At 40.6% G+C, this 14,303-nt stretch overlaps 1 protein-coding gene across 1 annotated transcript; it reads left to right on the top strand.

The window, feature by feature from the left end:
- The first annotated feature begins 1,614 nt into the window (after positions 1-1,614).
- On the top strand, positions 1,615-10,342 carry LOC139331203 (F-box/LRR-repeat protein 3-like). The gene is made up of 6 exons (XM_070962582.1): positions 1,615-1,905; positions 3,481-3,688; positions 5,217-5,381; positions 5,487-5,609; positions 6,285-6,456; positions 6,820-10,342. The coding sequence occupies exons 2-6, from the start codon at positions 3,482-3,484 to the stop codon at positions 7,458-7,460; spliced, it is 1,308 nt and encodes a 435-aa protein (XP_070818683.1). The 5' UTR covers positions 1,615-1,905; position 3,481; the 3' UTR covers positions 7,461-10,342.
- Positions 10,343-14,303: the final 3,961 nt, after the last annotated feature.

Below are 14,303 nucleotides of genomic sequence, written 5' to 3'. Positions count from 1 at the left end.
GCCATTGCTACTTGATGAAATAAATAAAAAACCTTGTTAGACTGCAGAAAGTTGTGACTGGCCTTTCTTGGGAGCTGGGAGAAAGAGGGAAGCCCTTTTGTGTTGTGTCCTGGTTCTCCTAGTCTGGGACATAACAGGTCGTGAAATTTGTGCGGAGGCCACTTTTCAAGGAAGGACAAAGGGGTCCCCCCCTCCGGATGAACGCCACCTGCCGGCTAGCTAATTGCTAGCAGCACTGGCAGGAGTGAGTAGCAGCTGAGCAACAACTGTACTCAGGGCCGGACTGGGACAAGAAATCGGCCCTGGCATTTTGGACCAGACTGGCCCACTACATTTGAACGCACACCTTTTTGGTCTTTTCGGTCTCTTGAATGTGTATACCAACTGTGCAACTCTTTAAAACCACGTACCTTAAGCCATGCAATGAGTTAACGGGAATCAGTGAGAGTGGACACATTAAATACTTCCACTACAAAAAAGTACACTCCACCACTGCATCACAGTAATGGATCTTTAAGCAGAATTCATCCTATTGGGTGTACCTATGTGTTTCAGCGAGGAAGAAAAAAAGAAAGAATAGAGATGAGAAATGATGGATCAGATGCTAACTCTTCCAAGAGTAGTACTCAATAAATTGTGAACTGGCCCAGTCCAAAAGGATGAATGTAGCTGAACTCCTGAATGAACTTTGAACTCTGTGTATGTATGTTTGAGAGAGAAAAAAAGAGAGAGATTTAATTATTGGCAAATCTTGTAGAAACTGAAAAATTAAGAGGGGTGATGACACATGAATGAAGGTGAGGGCTACACACACAATGTCTTAAAAATACCTGCGTATCCAGGTATTAAAAACTAACTAGAATACAAACTAACCTGGCCATAGAACATTAGCCAAAAATATGTTATTGACGTTTTATCATTGTCAGATTTACCAAGGGGGTGAGCTGCTTTCCTCATTACAAGTGTTCTGAAAGCAGTCCATCTTACTGCAGGATTTACTGCATGTCGCTGAGCAATGTCGCCACCACCATCCCCACCACTGTCATTGGCCATGGGAGCTGATGAAGGCCCTGCCATGGCAAACATAGCAGAATTTTTGGTGCATTTTACAGCGCTGGCTTGAAGAGCCAACTTCTTTTTCTCTCGCAGTTTTTCCGCACCTCCTATTTGTTTTCTCTGGCTGGCTTTCTTCAGTCATCATACTGTAACTAAATGTGTTAATCTGAAATTAGACTCTGCCATGCTGTCCTTTTATGAGACTGTATTTCTTGTAGTAAAATACATTTTGAGGTGTGATCTGTATAATCTTAATCTGTATATAATATAATATAATATAATATAATATAATATAATATAATATAATAATAATAATAATAATAATAATAATAATAATAATAATAAGAAGAAGAAGAAGAAGAAGAAGAAGAAGAATATAATTAACCTTTACCTAACCGTTTTTGTTCGGCGTGCATGTTTGTTTAATGTGACTGCCCCTTTGGAACATGTTGGAACCTAAGATGTTTACGTATATCAAATGCTCTTGGGGACACCTCCAGCTGAGTGAAACGACTCCCTCTATCGACAGTTCACTGTAACTACAGGCCCGACCAACCTCCTGACTGTGCTCGACGCACAAACACAAACGCCATCTTTAACTGTCAGCAAACAGCGGGAGCTGAGTTGTGGAGCGAAACTAGGTCAGGCGCTGGGAAAACGAAAACACTTTGAAAAACTTGCTTCATAGGCTTCTAGTCGGTGTTTGCTAACCCCCGCACACACCGTGTTGTCCTATGGTCCAATGTGTTTGATCGGTCTGCCAGCTCGAACGCAGTTTTCTTGTGTCGGTCCCGGTTGACGTTGACTGTTCGCCTTTTCCGATAAACAACCGACGGAGGTGGAAGCCAGGTAAGAGGAGCACGGTGTCGATAACTGCTGAGAATCTAGACTATGTGTTCAATTTAGCAATTTTTCAACTGTAACTTTATATTAGCTACAACTTGTGTGCTAAGTAGCTAGCAAGATGCAACGCCCCTATTCGGCTAAGCTAATTCGTGTCTTGGTTGGCCTGGCGTGTGTGATGCCATGTTGTCGTTAAACGTTGCCCACATCGTGCTATTTGTGTACATGTAATAACAAAAGTAGTAGTGGTTTGTGAAACCAAATGTATTTTGTGCGGGCAGAAGCTAACTTTTAGCGTATGAACTTTATTTGGGCTGAATCAGACAGTGGTGTGGGTCGAGGCTGAGGGAGGCGTGTCCTCCCACACAATGTTTTCATTCTCAGTCTGCAGAGCCAGTGGAAACACTCTGAAACACACCTGCTCACAGACACGTATGACAGGAAAGAGTTGACTTTTGCTTTTCTGTTAGTCAGTAGTCAGTCACAAGTGTGTTAGGTAGGTCTGGACGATACATAAAGAATTAACAGCACAATAATCAGAGGACCATCTTCTGAAGTACATTACAGTTAAGTATAATTTTCCTTGCATTATTATGGTAAATGTACCAGGAACTCTCATTTTTTGCTGGCATTCTCAAATTAACATGTATTGTACTTTTCAACGTCACATCAGTAAAACTAATACTGATATAGTAAAAGATCAGGAAGTTGTGAAATTTACAACACGGCTCATTATTAGACATAAAGAATTATTAGTATTGATGTTGCTTTTGAGAAGTTGGTTGAAGGAGGTGGTGGTATGAATAATATCTGTCATTGTGCATGTAACATTGGTACTGATGTGCATTGTGCTGCAAAAAATCTGGAAAGTCACTAGAGAAACAGTGAATGAATTAAATAACTTCGACAGGAATGTGTGCTTGTGATTAAGTAATTTCAATGACAATGGCCAACCAGACGTACATGTGGCAGAATCTCGTCATATATTGTTTTATAGCCCAACCCTCGTCTGCAGATGCTTTCAGTATTCTGTTGGTCTAATGTTATGTTTGTTGGCTGACATTTGTCCAAACGCTCATTTCTCATTTTCATTGTCTTTCTTGTCAGGAGTATATCCCATACACAACAAAGTAGAATAACAGACGAATTAGGCTTAACTAAATTAAGGAGTGAAAGTGTGAAACATTTCACATTTCTTGGTTACAGCAACACAAATGTGAGGATTTGTTGCTTTTTTTTTTTTTTCTTACTGTGAATTGTATTTCTTTTATTATTTGAAATGTTTCATGAGCTAAGAAATGAATCAAGAAATAATGAATAGATTAACTTATATGGAAATAGTTGCATCTCTACAACCATGTATTATTTTCACAGATATATGTGTTCAGTATATCAGCATGCATCAACTGCAAGCGTGCTATGAAAAGGATAAATGGGATAGCATTTAGTATGCCAAGCATGTCAGGTCTGGTGATGAAGAGGCCCTGCATAATTAATACCGTTAATCAAGACTTCCTTTCTCCATAAAGTTAACTCGGCCCAACCGTCTGGATTTTGTTAACTCCTCCTGTGTTTATCCAGGATGAAACGAGGTCTCCAAGGGAGTGAGCAGGAGGACGGAGGTGGCACCAGCAGTGGGTCTCAGGAGACTCTTAAACGATCCCGCAAGCAGAGGAGGGAGAAAGACTTGGAGGAGGAGGAGGAAGCCCAGTGGGAGTGTTTGCCACAGGAGGTCCTGCTCCACATCTTCCAGTACCTGCCTCTACTGGATAGGGCTTATGCTTCTCAGGTACCCGTGTAATCATGAGCCATAAGACACCACAGGACGCAGTACATGTTTTGGCTAACCTGCAAATTTTACTCATTCTAGATGGTCAGGTTGTGGCTTGTGAAAACTCACTAATCATACCTGTTGGATAGGGTGGCTCCTAGCTTTGATGTAGGACTGTCATACATCATTTTGTTTTCACTGATCTTATTTAAGACTGAAGTATTTGTCATTGTCTGCATGAAATAATGAGGTAGGCTGTAAATTCAAATGACAGTTCCAGTATTTGGAACCACCTACTACATACCGCAGATGAGCACAGTATGCAGTATGTACAACATACTGCTTTTTATGGTAATATGCAGTATTAAACTTTTCAGATGAGTTTATTTTGCAGTATGTGAGGCCAGGCTTAGCCAGTTTCTGGTTTTGGAAACCAGAAGTAAACAATACCACTGCTGTTGGCAAATAGCCAGTATTCTGTATTTTAAGACCATCTCCTTACGCTCTTAAAAAAAGACAATTTCTAATTGTGGTTTGTCACTATTTTCTGTAAGAACCTGAACACGTAACTGAGAAATGGTTAACGGCTATCTGATGATTGGAAGGAACCAGAGTCTCTGCTGTTTTGTCATTTTGCTTCACTACTAATGTTAGTTTGATGTGAGTTGGAGCTAGCTCTAGTATTTCTGTTGCTTTGGAAGTGTAATGTTCTTGTTATTCATGCTTCAATCAATCTTGGGTACCTTTTCGTAAAACTTGCTGACTGATGGTGTTTTTGTTCATGTTAATGCCCATGCTGACTCAGTCATATTGTGAACATTTCCCCCTTGGCAATAGCTGCATAATTTTAAGTATAAATGTCAAAAACTTAAATGTAATGACAGAATAACCGCAGCCTGAAAATTAAAAATATCTGTCAGTTTGGGCCTGACTTTCCTCTGCCATTGTTACTGAAGTTGTCTGCTGTGTTGGCTGCAGCGCTCTGTGTTACTGTGGGGTAAAAGGGAGGGCGGCTCTGTGAGTAGGATTGGCCGGCTGGCTACTTAGCTATCCCTGCTGTGTATTACTTACTACATGCTAAATGCAGACCAAATGGGTTTTGAGTGCATGCGGTTTCTCACTGTTGTTGCAAAATAGCTTTTGTCTGTAGTCATTTGGGTTCTCAACAATGAACCGGGGAGGGATAAACACACATGCATACACTCATACCTGTTTTTTTCTGTTCCAACAAGTCTTGTATTCTTGTCATTTGTGCAGGGGGGAAGGCCTCTTGCCTGAGGATAAATGGGTGATTTCTGTTCTCTCCTGTGAGTCACATTTAGTCAGCTTGTCAAGGGAATTAAAAAGCTTTTCATGGCCACTAGCTCTCTTGTGGATACTGGTGCTTATTGGAAATAAGACTGATTGTAAAACATTTACTAAGCAGTGAGTCCTCAATGTATTCAGTTTGTTGTCTCCAGTTTAGTAATGGTTAACCAAACAAGGAGTATTTCCGAGAGAAACATATCACTGTAATTAGATTTTGATGTTATTGGTGTCACTACAGGTGTGCCGGGGCTGGAACCAGGCTTTTCACATGCCAGAGCTGTGGCGGTGTTTTGAGTTTGAGTTGAACCAGCCAGCCAGCTCCTATCTGAAGGCCACACACCCAGACCTCATCAAACAGATAATCAAGAGGCACTCCAACCACCTGCAGTATGTCAGCTTCAAGGTACGAACTGAGTTTGTAGCTCGGTTAACATGACAAGGAGAAGTGTGTATTCTTATGTTCTGTTCAAGTGTCACTGGGTCAGTTTCTCTTTCTTGTGCTGCTCAGGTGGACAGCAGCAGAGAGTCTGCAGAGGCAGCCTGTGATATCCTCTCCCAGCTCGTCAATTGTTCTTTGAAAACACTGGGGCTCATCTCCACGGCCAGGCCCAGCTTCATGGAGCTGCCCAAGGTAAACCTTCAGTCAAATCTTTATTTCTGTGTGTCAGCAGGTAAGCTTAGATCAGGGGTGGGCAACCTGGTCCACAAAGGGCCGCTGTGGCTGCAGGTCTTCTTTCCAACCAAGCAGCAGCACACCAGACTTGACTCATTCAATCAACTGATCTCACTTTTCAGACAGCTGATTGGTCAAACTGTGAGCTCTTGCTTGGTTGGAACAAAAACCTGCAGTCACACTGGCTCTTTGTGGAACAGGTTGCCCACCCCTGGCTTAGATGCTCTATTACCACAAGTGTTTGCAGTTACAATTGTAGTATTACAAAATGTGCTTTACTGTCATGGTTACAGTGCACTGAACTCTAACATAGTATAGGGATGTTACAGTTCACCATTTTAAAGCAATAGATGCTACCACCCACATCACCCACAGAACGTACTAATACCAAACAAGCTAAACAGCAAAATAAACAGTGAAACAATCTAAAATGGCAAAAAGGTTTTCTGAGTTTGAAATCCAATACAAATATAATGCAAATGCAGATATACAATAGAGCTAGATTGCAGTTGCTAGCAACATCTGCATGTCAAATTGTGTGATGTCTTGGTAAATAAACTTGCATGTGGGGCTACCGTGTTTACTAGAGAATATGGATGACTAAATGTTTCTCTGTTTTGATCTTTTCAACAGTCTCACTTCATCTCAGCTCTGACGGTGGTTTTTGTCAACTCCAAATCCCTGTCCTCACTGAAGATTGACGACACACCAGTGGACGACCCCTCCCTCAAAGTCCTGGTGGCCAACAACAGCGACACCCTCAAACTGCTGAAAATGAGCAGCTGTCCTCATGTTTCACCTGCAGGTACAGACCAATAGAATTAGTGATAGATCAGGGGTCTTAATGATTAACAGTTACTGACAAACCACTGTTACGTAAGTGCAAACCTTTTGTTCATCTTTGGAACTTTGGTTGCTCTTGTGATGTTTTTAGCAGCTGGACTTTGAGAGGGAACAGTGGAAGTAAAAGGAATACAAAAGCACATGTATTAGCAGTGAAGAAGTTAATTGGGCAGAAGTGGCTCTTGAAGATATACATGTAGATGTGAGGGGATTGTGTTTTTGTTTGAGATATAATGATACGTCATTTCAGTAAATCACTTCCTAAATCTTACAGTAACAGGCTGCATTGCTTTATAGTCTCCCTTAACTTGTCTCTCCGTCCCAGGCATCCTGTGTGTGGCTGATCAGTGCCACGGATTGAGAGAACTGGCCCTCAACTACCATTTGCTGAGTGATGATCTTCTCATCGCCCTCTCCTCTGAGAAGCACGTTCACCTTGAACACCTTCGCATCGACGTGATTAGCGACAATCCTGGCCAACAGTTCCACACCATCAAGAAGAGCAGCTGGGACGCCATGGTGCGCCACTCTCCCAAATTTAATCTGGTCATGTACTTCTTCCTCTATGAGGACGAGTTTGGCCCTTTCTTTCGTGATGAAATCCCTGTTACGCATCTGTACTTCGGCCGCTCTGTCAGTAAAGATGTGCTGGGCCGTGTCGGGCTCACCTGCCCGCGTCTGGTCGAGCTGGTAGTGTGCGCCAATGGGCTGCGGCCGCTGGACGCAGAGCTGATCCGCATCGCCCAACGCTGCACACAGCTGTCTGCCATCGGCTTGGGAGAGTGCGAAGTGTCCTGCAGCGCCTTCGTGGAGTTTGTCAAGATGTGTGGAGACAGGCTGAAGCAGCTATCCATCATGGAGGAGGTACTGGTTCCGGATCACCGGTATGGGCTGGATGATATCCACTGGGAAGTGTCAAAGCATTTGGGTCGTGTCTGGTTCCCAGACATGATGCCTACCTGGTAGAGCTTGGCAAGAAGATTTCGGTTGTGTCCCGGGTTTTTGTTTGTGTGTGTGTGTGTGTGTGTGTGTGTGCATGCATGTGTGTCACTTGAAGAACTATGTTTTTTCGAGACACCCCTCATCAAGGCCCTGTGCCAGGCGCCGTAAGTACGTGTAAGTGTTTTTCTCCCTGAATACGTGAAGAAATTACTTCACTTTGAGTTTCGATGTGATGAAATGTGTAAAATTGATTCCAACCCTGTCATGCTGTTCCATGTGTATATTTTTTATATTTATATGGATATTTATATCTAAATGTATTTGTTTGTTGTATCTCATAACATGTTGCACCTTGTTCTGACACCTGCAGATTGGTTAGATTTTTGCCCTGCGAGTTTTCAGGGGTGACACTTTTCCATGGGAATTAACAGGAATGTCTGGGAATTATTGGGATTGAATGGGAAATTGTGGGGGTCATTTTATGTCAGCGTCAGTCTTTATGGCATTATTTTCAGGCAGATATATGAGCATTTTGCCATATTATGAGTCAGCAGAAGTACAAGTCCTTTGAATAGAAATCAGAAATTTCACAGTTGCAGTTTTATTTCAGTAATGTAACTCGACACAGTTACAGATGTTTTCAAAAGTCATCACCATGCTGAAAGCAAAATGAGGTCAGGCTGTGTGGAAGTTTAGAAAATGGGGATGATCACCATTATAAGCTAATATGTTTTGTTGATAGTGAGTTAAGATCGCCACAATTCCCACCAGTAACTAGTTTTTGTTGTTTACAACCCAGTTGATGACACATGGTGACCGTACAGGAATAAGAAACATTTCATGATGAAGGGACAGTCACGTATGAAGCATCTCACAGATAGGGTGGTTAATCACAGAGCACATAGGAATTACATGTTGATTTTTGTTTGGTTTTGGTCTCTAGGAGTAATCCGCTCCTGCCTCTTATCATCATGTGTCTATTTGATAGCCTCGGATGTGTTTCTCAGTCTCTGAATCTCATTTAGAAACATAGATTTGTCTGTTTCTCTGCCCTCTGATTTGATAGAGGATGATGGACTTCTGTTTGTGATGTAATGATTTACTTTAGCCATAATAATCATCGTAGTCTGTATATACTGTGTATATACCAGAGTGATGTTTGAACATATTTTTGGTGTAATGTACAGTGGCTATATTTCTACATTGCCTGACCCATGTTCCTATAATTGTAAATATCAAGGTGTTATACTGCAAAACAAATGCGAGAGAGACATTTTAATTATGGACATCATATATCTATACATTTTTCCCACTGATGCACTTTCACTCTAATGAAGGACCCAGGATTAGCAAGATGAGCTGCAATGCCATGAGGGCCTGAAATTAACAGATTTTGCAGCCAGGTGACGGTACATTTTGGCAGTGGTCAGTAAATCTCAGTTCCATGAGTCACCCATGATAGTTAACTTGCTTTTGAAGGAGTTATTTTCTATTACAACACTCTTGGATGATTGACAGCTGACACACGAAACTCATTCTGGCAAGCACCAAACCTGCCTGACTGGACAACAATAGACTCTAGTCTGTAGTTTACCCAGGAAAGACACATTCTGCTTAGCATTTGTTTAATATATTTTAGCCCTAATTGTACTAATAGCTACAAACAAAAGGATCACCCTGCAGAAACTCTCAAATCAGTTGACAGGTCTTTTTGACAAAGTGTGTTAATGCTTACTGATGCCGTTAAAAGATGTTAACATTAGCAGTTATGGTCAGTTGACAAACACACTTAATACATATTTTCTGTATGTGAATTCAGCTCACATTTATATTGTAACATAATTAAGGATTGAGGATTTAGCTGCTAGTGCAGGGCTGCACAATTATGACCAGCGCTGTCAGGTTTTTTTGTAGTCTCTCAGGCTATCCCACAGAAACCATGCCGTCTGCTGGCCTGCAGCAAGGACACATTTTACAACTTAAACTGATGGTGGTCTTTTATATTAAGTCCTAGATCATATTTATCTGTTGCATCACAGTGCTTGTTTGGATGTGGAGACTGTTCTAATGTAATAGATAAACTCTCGATCACAGTGAGGTCATTGTGCAGCCCTTAAGACAGAACAGTGTGGCAGCTGAATGTTAATGTAGCCGAGTGTTTGCCTGAATGTGTAAGAATGAAATATACATGTCTCACTATTGTTTTGTTGCAATAGGGTGGAAGAATAATAGTTGGAAGATGTGTTAAGGTGGACTTATCAAGGATGTTGTTTCCTATGGACTTGCTGAAAGATAACACCCTTGGACTGTGCAATGAAAGAGACCTGTATCTCATTATGTACATTTAAAATGGATTATTGTATTAGGGTTTATATTCATTTTTTTGTGTATTTTGTTGCAAATGTTAATTGAAAAATAATCAGTTTCACACTAATCTTTCTTCAGCTATTGCCCTCTAATAGGGGCCCATCATGTCTTAATTTTATGTTTTCTGTTTCTGAAAGTCAGCCTGGCAATGGACTTTGTCCTTTACTGACTTACAGTACATGTTATTGTGTATTTATAGAACCATGCCATCTGCTGGTTGATAGAAACTGCATTTGTATTCAGTGCTTATGGATGATTATTGTAATATTCAAAGAAATGCAGAGTAAGGGCTGCAGTTTTTTTTGTTTTGTTTTGTTTTGTTTTTTTACTTTTTTGAATTTCAGAGAGAAATTACAGTGTCAGTGTGTTGTCTGTATCTTAGTTAAACAAGACTGCATTGACCTGAGGAGATTTATTGGAAAGCAACCTCTTGTATTTTTCCCAAAGACATGTAATATTTCAGTTAAGTTCATAGCTGCATTAAAAATGCCTGTTTGAATAGGTATTCCATGTTTGAATTATTATAAAAAAACTGCTTTAATTAGCTTGTTGTAGTGTTTTGTTTTTTTTTTTTTTTAACCTTGTTGCAGTTATTTCTTGTTTCAATACAATCCAGGTCTGAAGAGAGCTGAGTCTAATCATGCATTTCGTGAAACAGTCACACAAACTATTCTAGGGTGTGGAAAACATCCAGTTAATCATGAGAAATGAATTATGTCTACACACCCTCAGTGTTTTGGTCCAAAGTAAACCTTAATGAATTTAGATCAGTATGTTTATACAAGAGCAGAATGCTTCAATAAGAGACTTTTTTTTTTTTTTTACAATTAGCAAGACTATTTTCTCTGCAGCCATGAGACACAGCAGTGCTTTGAGCTAAATGCTAAAGCCAGCATGCTAACAAGCTCACAATGACAATGTTAAAATGCTGATGGTATAATGGTTATCTAATGGTCCGTCTTAAATTTATGTTTGCATACTAACATTTGCTAGTTAGCATTAAACACAAACTACAGTTTAGGTTCATTGTAATGGCATTAGCTTTGCAGGGATTTGGTCAGAAACAACAGTACTGAACAAAATGAAATTTGGACGTGATGATGATGCTAGATGAAATGTCAGAGTATTACCAAAGTGTGATTCACCATGAGGACAACATTAATGTCTGTACCACATTCTATGGCAAACCATCCAGTTGTTGTTGAAATGTTTCACTCAAAACCACAAATATTAACCTTGTGGTGATAATTTAGGAAATGTCAGGAGATCACCAAAATTAGTGGGATTCATCTTCAGGACCAAGCAGCAGCGTCCGGGTCCGAAAAATGAAGCCAACTTGCAAGTGCCCAGAACTGCAGTTCCTTGAATGGCCACTTGAGGCTGGCTCCAAAAGTGAGTCAATCTCCATAGACCCCCACATTAAAATGTCAAATTTCCCCATTCATGACAACTGTACAGTGGGTGAAATTTTAGGTAGACTATATTAATATTTAAATTAGATTGAGGCTTGAAGTTGCACATAATCATGGGCATGGCAACTTCTAATGACGGTTAGTCACTACATTCAGCAGCCAGGCTTCACAAGACCAGCCCAAGCTCCAACCACACCCGCGCTGCCAAGATGGCGATGGCTGGAGCCACTGTCACTGAGCTTCACAGTGAATCATGTGGGTCACATTATGTGGGACACTGTGATCCTTGTTTCATACAGTCTTTCCAGGGAACACACATTGGATGCAGTACTTCCTGTGATATTTCAGTCTGACCAAAGTGGTGGACTGGAGTAACCTACAGGCCAGTCACTTCAATCTCAGTGAAATATGATTAGCCCAGTAAAATCTTGTTCTGTCAATAATATTCTTTGAGGCAGTCAAGAGTTGGTTGAAGGCAAATTTGTGTGCATAAATATGTTTTAACAAGTAAAACCTGAATTCCGCTGTGTCTTACTGTTTGCTTCTCTAAAGCCCTTTTCACACAGCAGCTTTGTCCTAAATCCTGAGTCCAAACCTCAGTTGGATTCCATGTTTCCTCACCCCAGTCTGCGATCCACACCCAGGTTTAAAAAAAGCCTCAATATCATCTGGATTTTTGGCAAGCCATTCCTGAGCTGACTCAGACTTAATGTCAGTTTGAAAGCACCCAAAGACTGAATCAACTCAGCTAAGTAGTTTTAAATATGCCAGTGATGATGAATCAACAACAGATCTCCCTGTAAGTAAACCTGGCAATTAAAACTTAACTGTCTGAAAGACTGAGTATGCTCACGTGAATAGTATCATGGTTCGAGTCTTATCCTGGTTTTAATCAAAACCAGGACATAACATTGGAACATAACAAACATTGTTATTCATATCCCCGTTTACATGGACATTAGAGGATCCCAGGTTTACTGTCCTCCTGTGAGTGTGTCTTGATTCCTCAACATCTCTGAAAATCATGTCTGTAGTTGAGGATGAGCATAGATCCACTCACCAATCTGCTGCATTGAACTTCTCTGTTGGATCACTGGTAATAGACAACAAGAGCAATAAAAGATTGCACTTCTGAAGTCAGACTTCACCTTAATTTCAACGTTTGAATCATCATTACATCATTTATTTGCCATCATATTACATTTTGTCAAATGTCAGAGTAGAATATGGGATATACGGTGACTCATTTCTGTTTCATCATGTTCAGGCTGGACTATTAGGTTAGGCTTCAAACATCTCTGTGAGCAGTCGATGATTTGTTCATTTTTAATGGGGGATGGCCAAATGGGAACACCACCCTGCTCCCTCACCACCAACCAACACACACCCATGTGCACCTCCCAAAGGACACTTCACACCAAACATCTGTAGTAAAAGAGACTGCAGACTGCAGCCAAATCGGATTAGTTTCTCAAATCAGATCTTTGAGACAGACTGTCCACACTGTTCTTTGCGAGTGATCAGATTGGATTTGTGTGTTCAGACATCACTAACCTATCTGCATCGGTTGCTGTTGTAACGACACAGCGATTAAAATCTATGTATGCTGGTGATGGAACTTTCCAGCTTTGCCTCTACAGAAGCCTCCTCCCAAAGTGTTAGCAGACAAATTGTTTCAGTGTGTCCACTACTGCTGTTCTCTGTGTCGTCCTCCATACTGCTCTGCTAGTAGCAGCATTAATTCTGGATTTGCTGATGATGTTGTGTGTCATGTTGCAAGTGATGCAAAAGACACATTGAAACTCTGATTTGAGCAGCCAGAGCGTCCGGACTGAGGCACATCTGTAGAAATCCAATTGAAATCGCATTTCAAATCACCTCCAGATGTTTCAAAATGGGGGAAGCATTTTGGTCATTTGGTTAACAAGAGGATGGAAGCCCCCTCAAACCGCCTGCTGCCTGTGTGGAAAATGGATCATTACATAGAAAATGAATGAGTGTAATACAATACAAGTAAACGTTATTTATATTGCACTTACCATCCAAGCAGAGTGCTTTCAAGGCAGGTATATAAATAACGGTAAACAGGAAGACATAAAACCAGGCACAAGCAAGACAGGACACATTCAAATAATGGCTCCATTAAGTGAAATCAAATAAAAGACATAACTTGAGTGTTGTCGTCTGTTCCACAGCTGATGAAATTTTAGGTCGAAGCATTTAAAAGGACAATAAGGGATTTCTTGGACAGGAAAAGTGCTAGTAGCACTTTTCCAGGTGTGGAATAAGAGCTGACGAAGTCAGATTGCTGGTGTTACTCAAATCTTCATTATTCCTCCATTATTCCAAAGTAAGTAATTTTTATGAAGATTATCAGCCACTGGGTCTTGAAACCTTCACAGGAACATTATTGTCTTAGTTTTCTGTCAAAATAGTCATTCAGTTGGTTTAAAAACTGTATATTTGTGCGTAGATTTGGAGGCAGCTGTCAAACAGCACTGAGCCGTGCTGCTGGAACATCACACCTAAAAGGCAAGTAATAAATCATGGACGTTTTGAAGGAGACAGTGTGAGTTTGGTGTCTTTGTCAGCAGAGGTTAGTGATTGAGATGCTATGTGCAAAACAAGTATTGCTTTGACTCCTCTGTGCAGTGACAAAGGTTCATTTATTTCCCAGCACACACCCCCACATGGGTGTTTTCACTTGAAGACCTCTTAACTGTGATGCCATGCACTGCACTGTACATCTCCCTCTACTGGATATTGGATTTACAGGAGGAGATCTATGAATAATTTAACTCAGTATATGGAAAATAATGATAATCATCTCAGGATGAATGACAAGTGTTTTTAAGTTGTGTTGAACACACCTTCCACAAAATCTGATTTATTAATCAGATATCTGTTTTTCACAATTATTAGAAACATTTGTTTTGTACATACTTATGCATACTGTATCCCAATATGTTATGTGTATAATATATAATATAATATATGTATAAATATCTGTATTTTGGATCTTGGGCAGAGACATACAGTTTATTCACATACACACCACCAGTGTACTTTTTTGCGTCCCTCCCTTTTG

The sequence above is a fragment of the Chaetodon trifascialis genome, chromosome 1 (assembly GCF_039877785.1).
Source record: "Chaetodon trifascialis isolate fChaTrf1 chromosome 1, fChaTrf1.hap1, whole genome shotgun sequence".
NCBI lineage: Eukaryota > Metazoa > Chordata > Actinopteri > Chaetodontiformes > Chaetodontidae > Chaetodon > Chaetodon trifascialis.
Note: the sequence above shows the minus strand (reverse complement) of the source record. Positions and strands in the feature narration are given on the sequence as shown.

Excerpts from the sequence above, each read along its gene's own strand:
- LOC139331203 (XM_070962582.1), top strand. The coding sequence starts at position 3,482 with ATGAAACGAGGTCTCCAAGGGAGTGAGCAGGAGGACGGAGGTGGCACC. Across the intron at positions 3,689-5,216 it reads ATAGGGCTTATGCTTCTCAG|GTGTGCCGGGGCTGGAACCA; the intron begins GTACCCGTGTAA and ends GTGTCACTACAG. Across the intron at positions 5,382-5,486 it reads TGCAGTATGTCAGCTTCAAG|GTGGACAGCAGCAGAGAGTC; the intron begins GTACGAACTGAG and ends TGTGCTGCTCAG.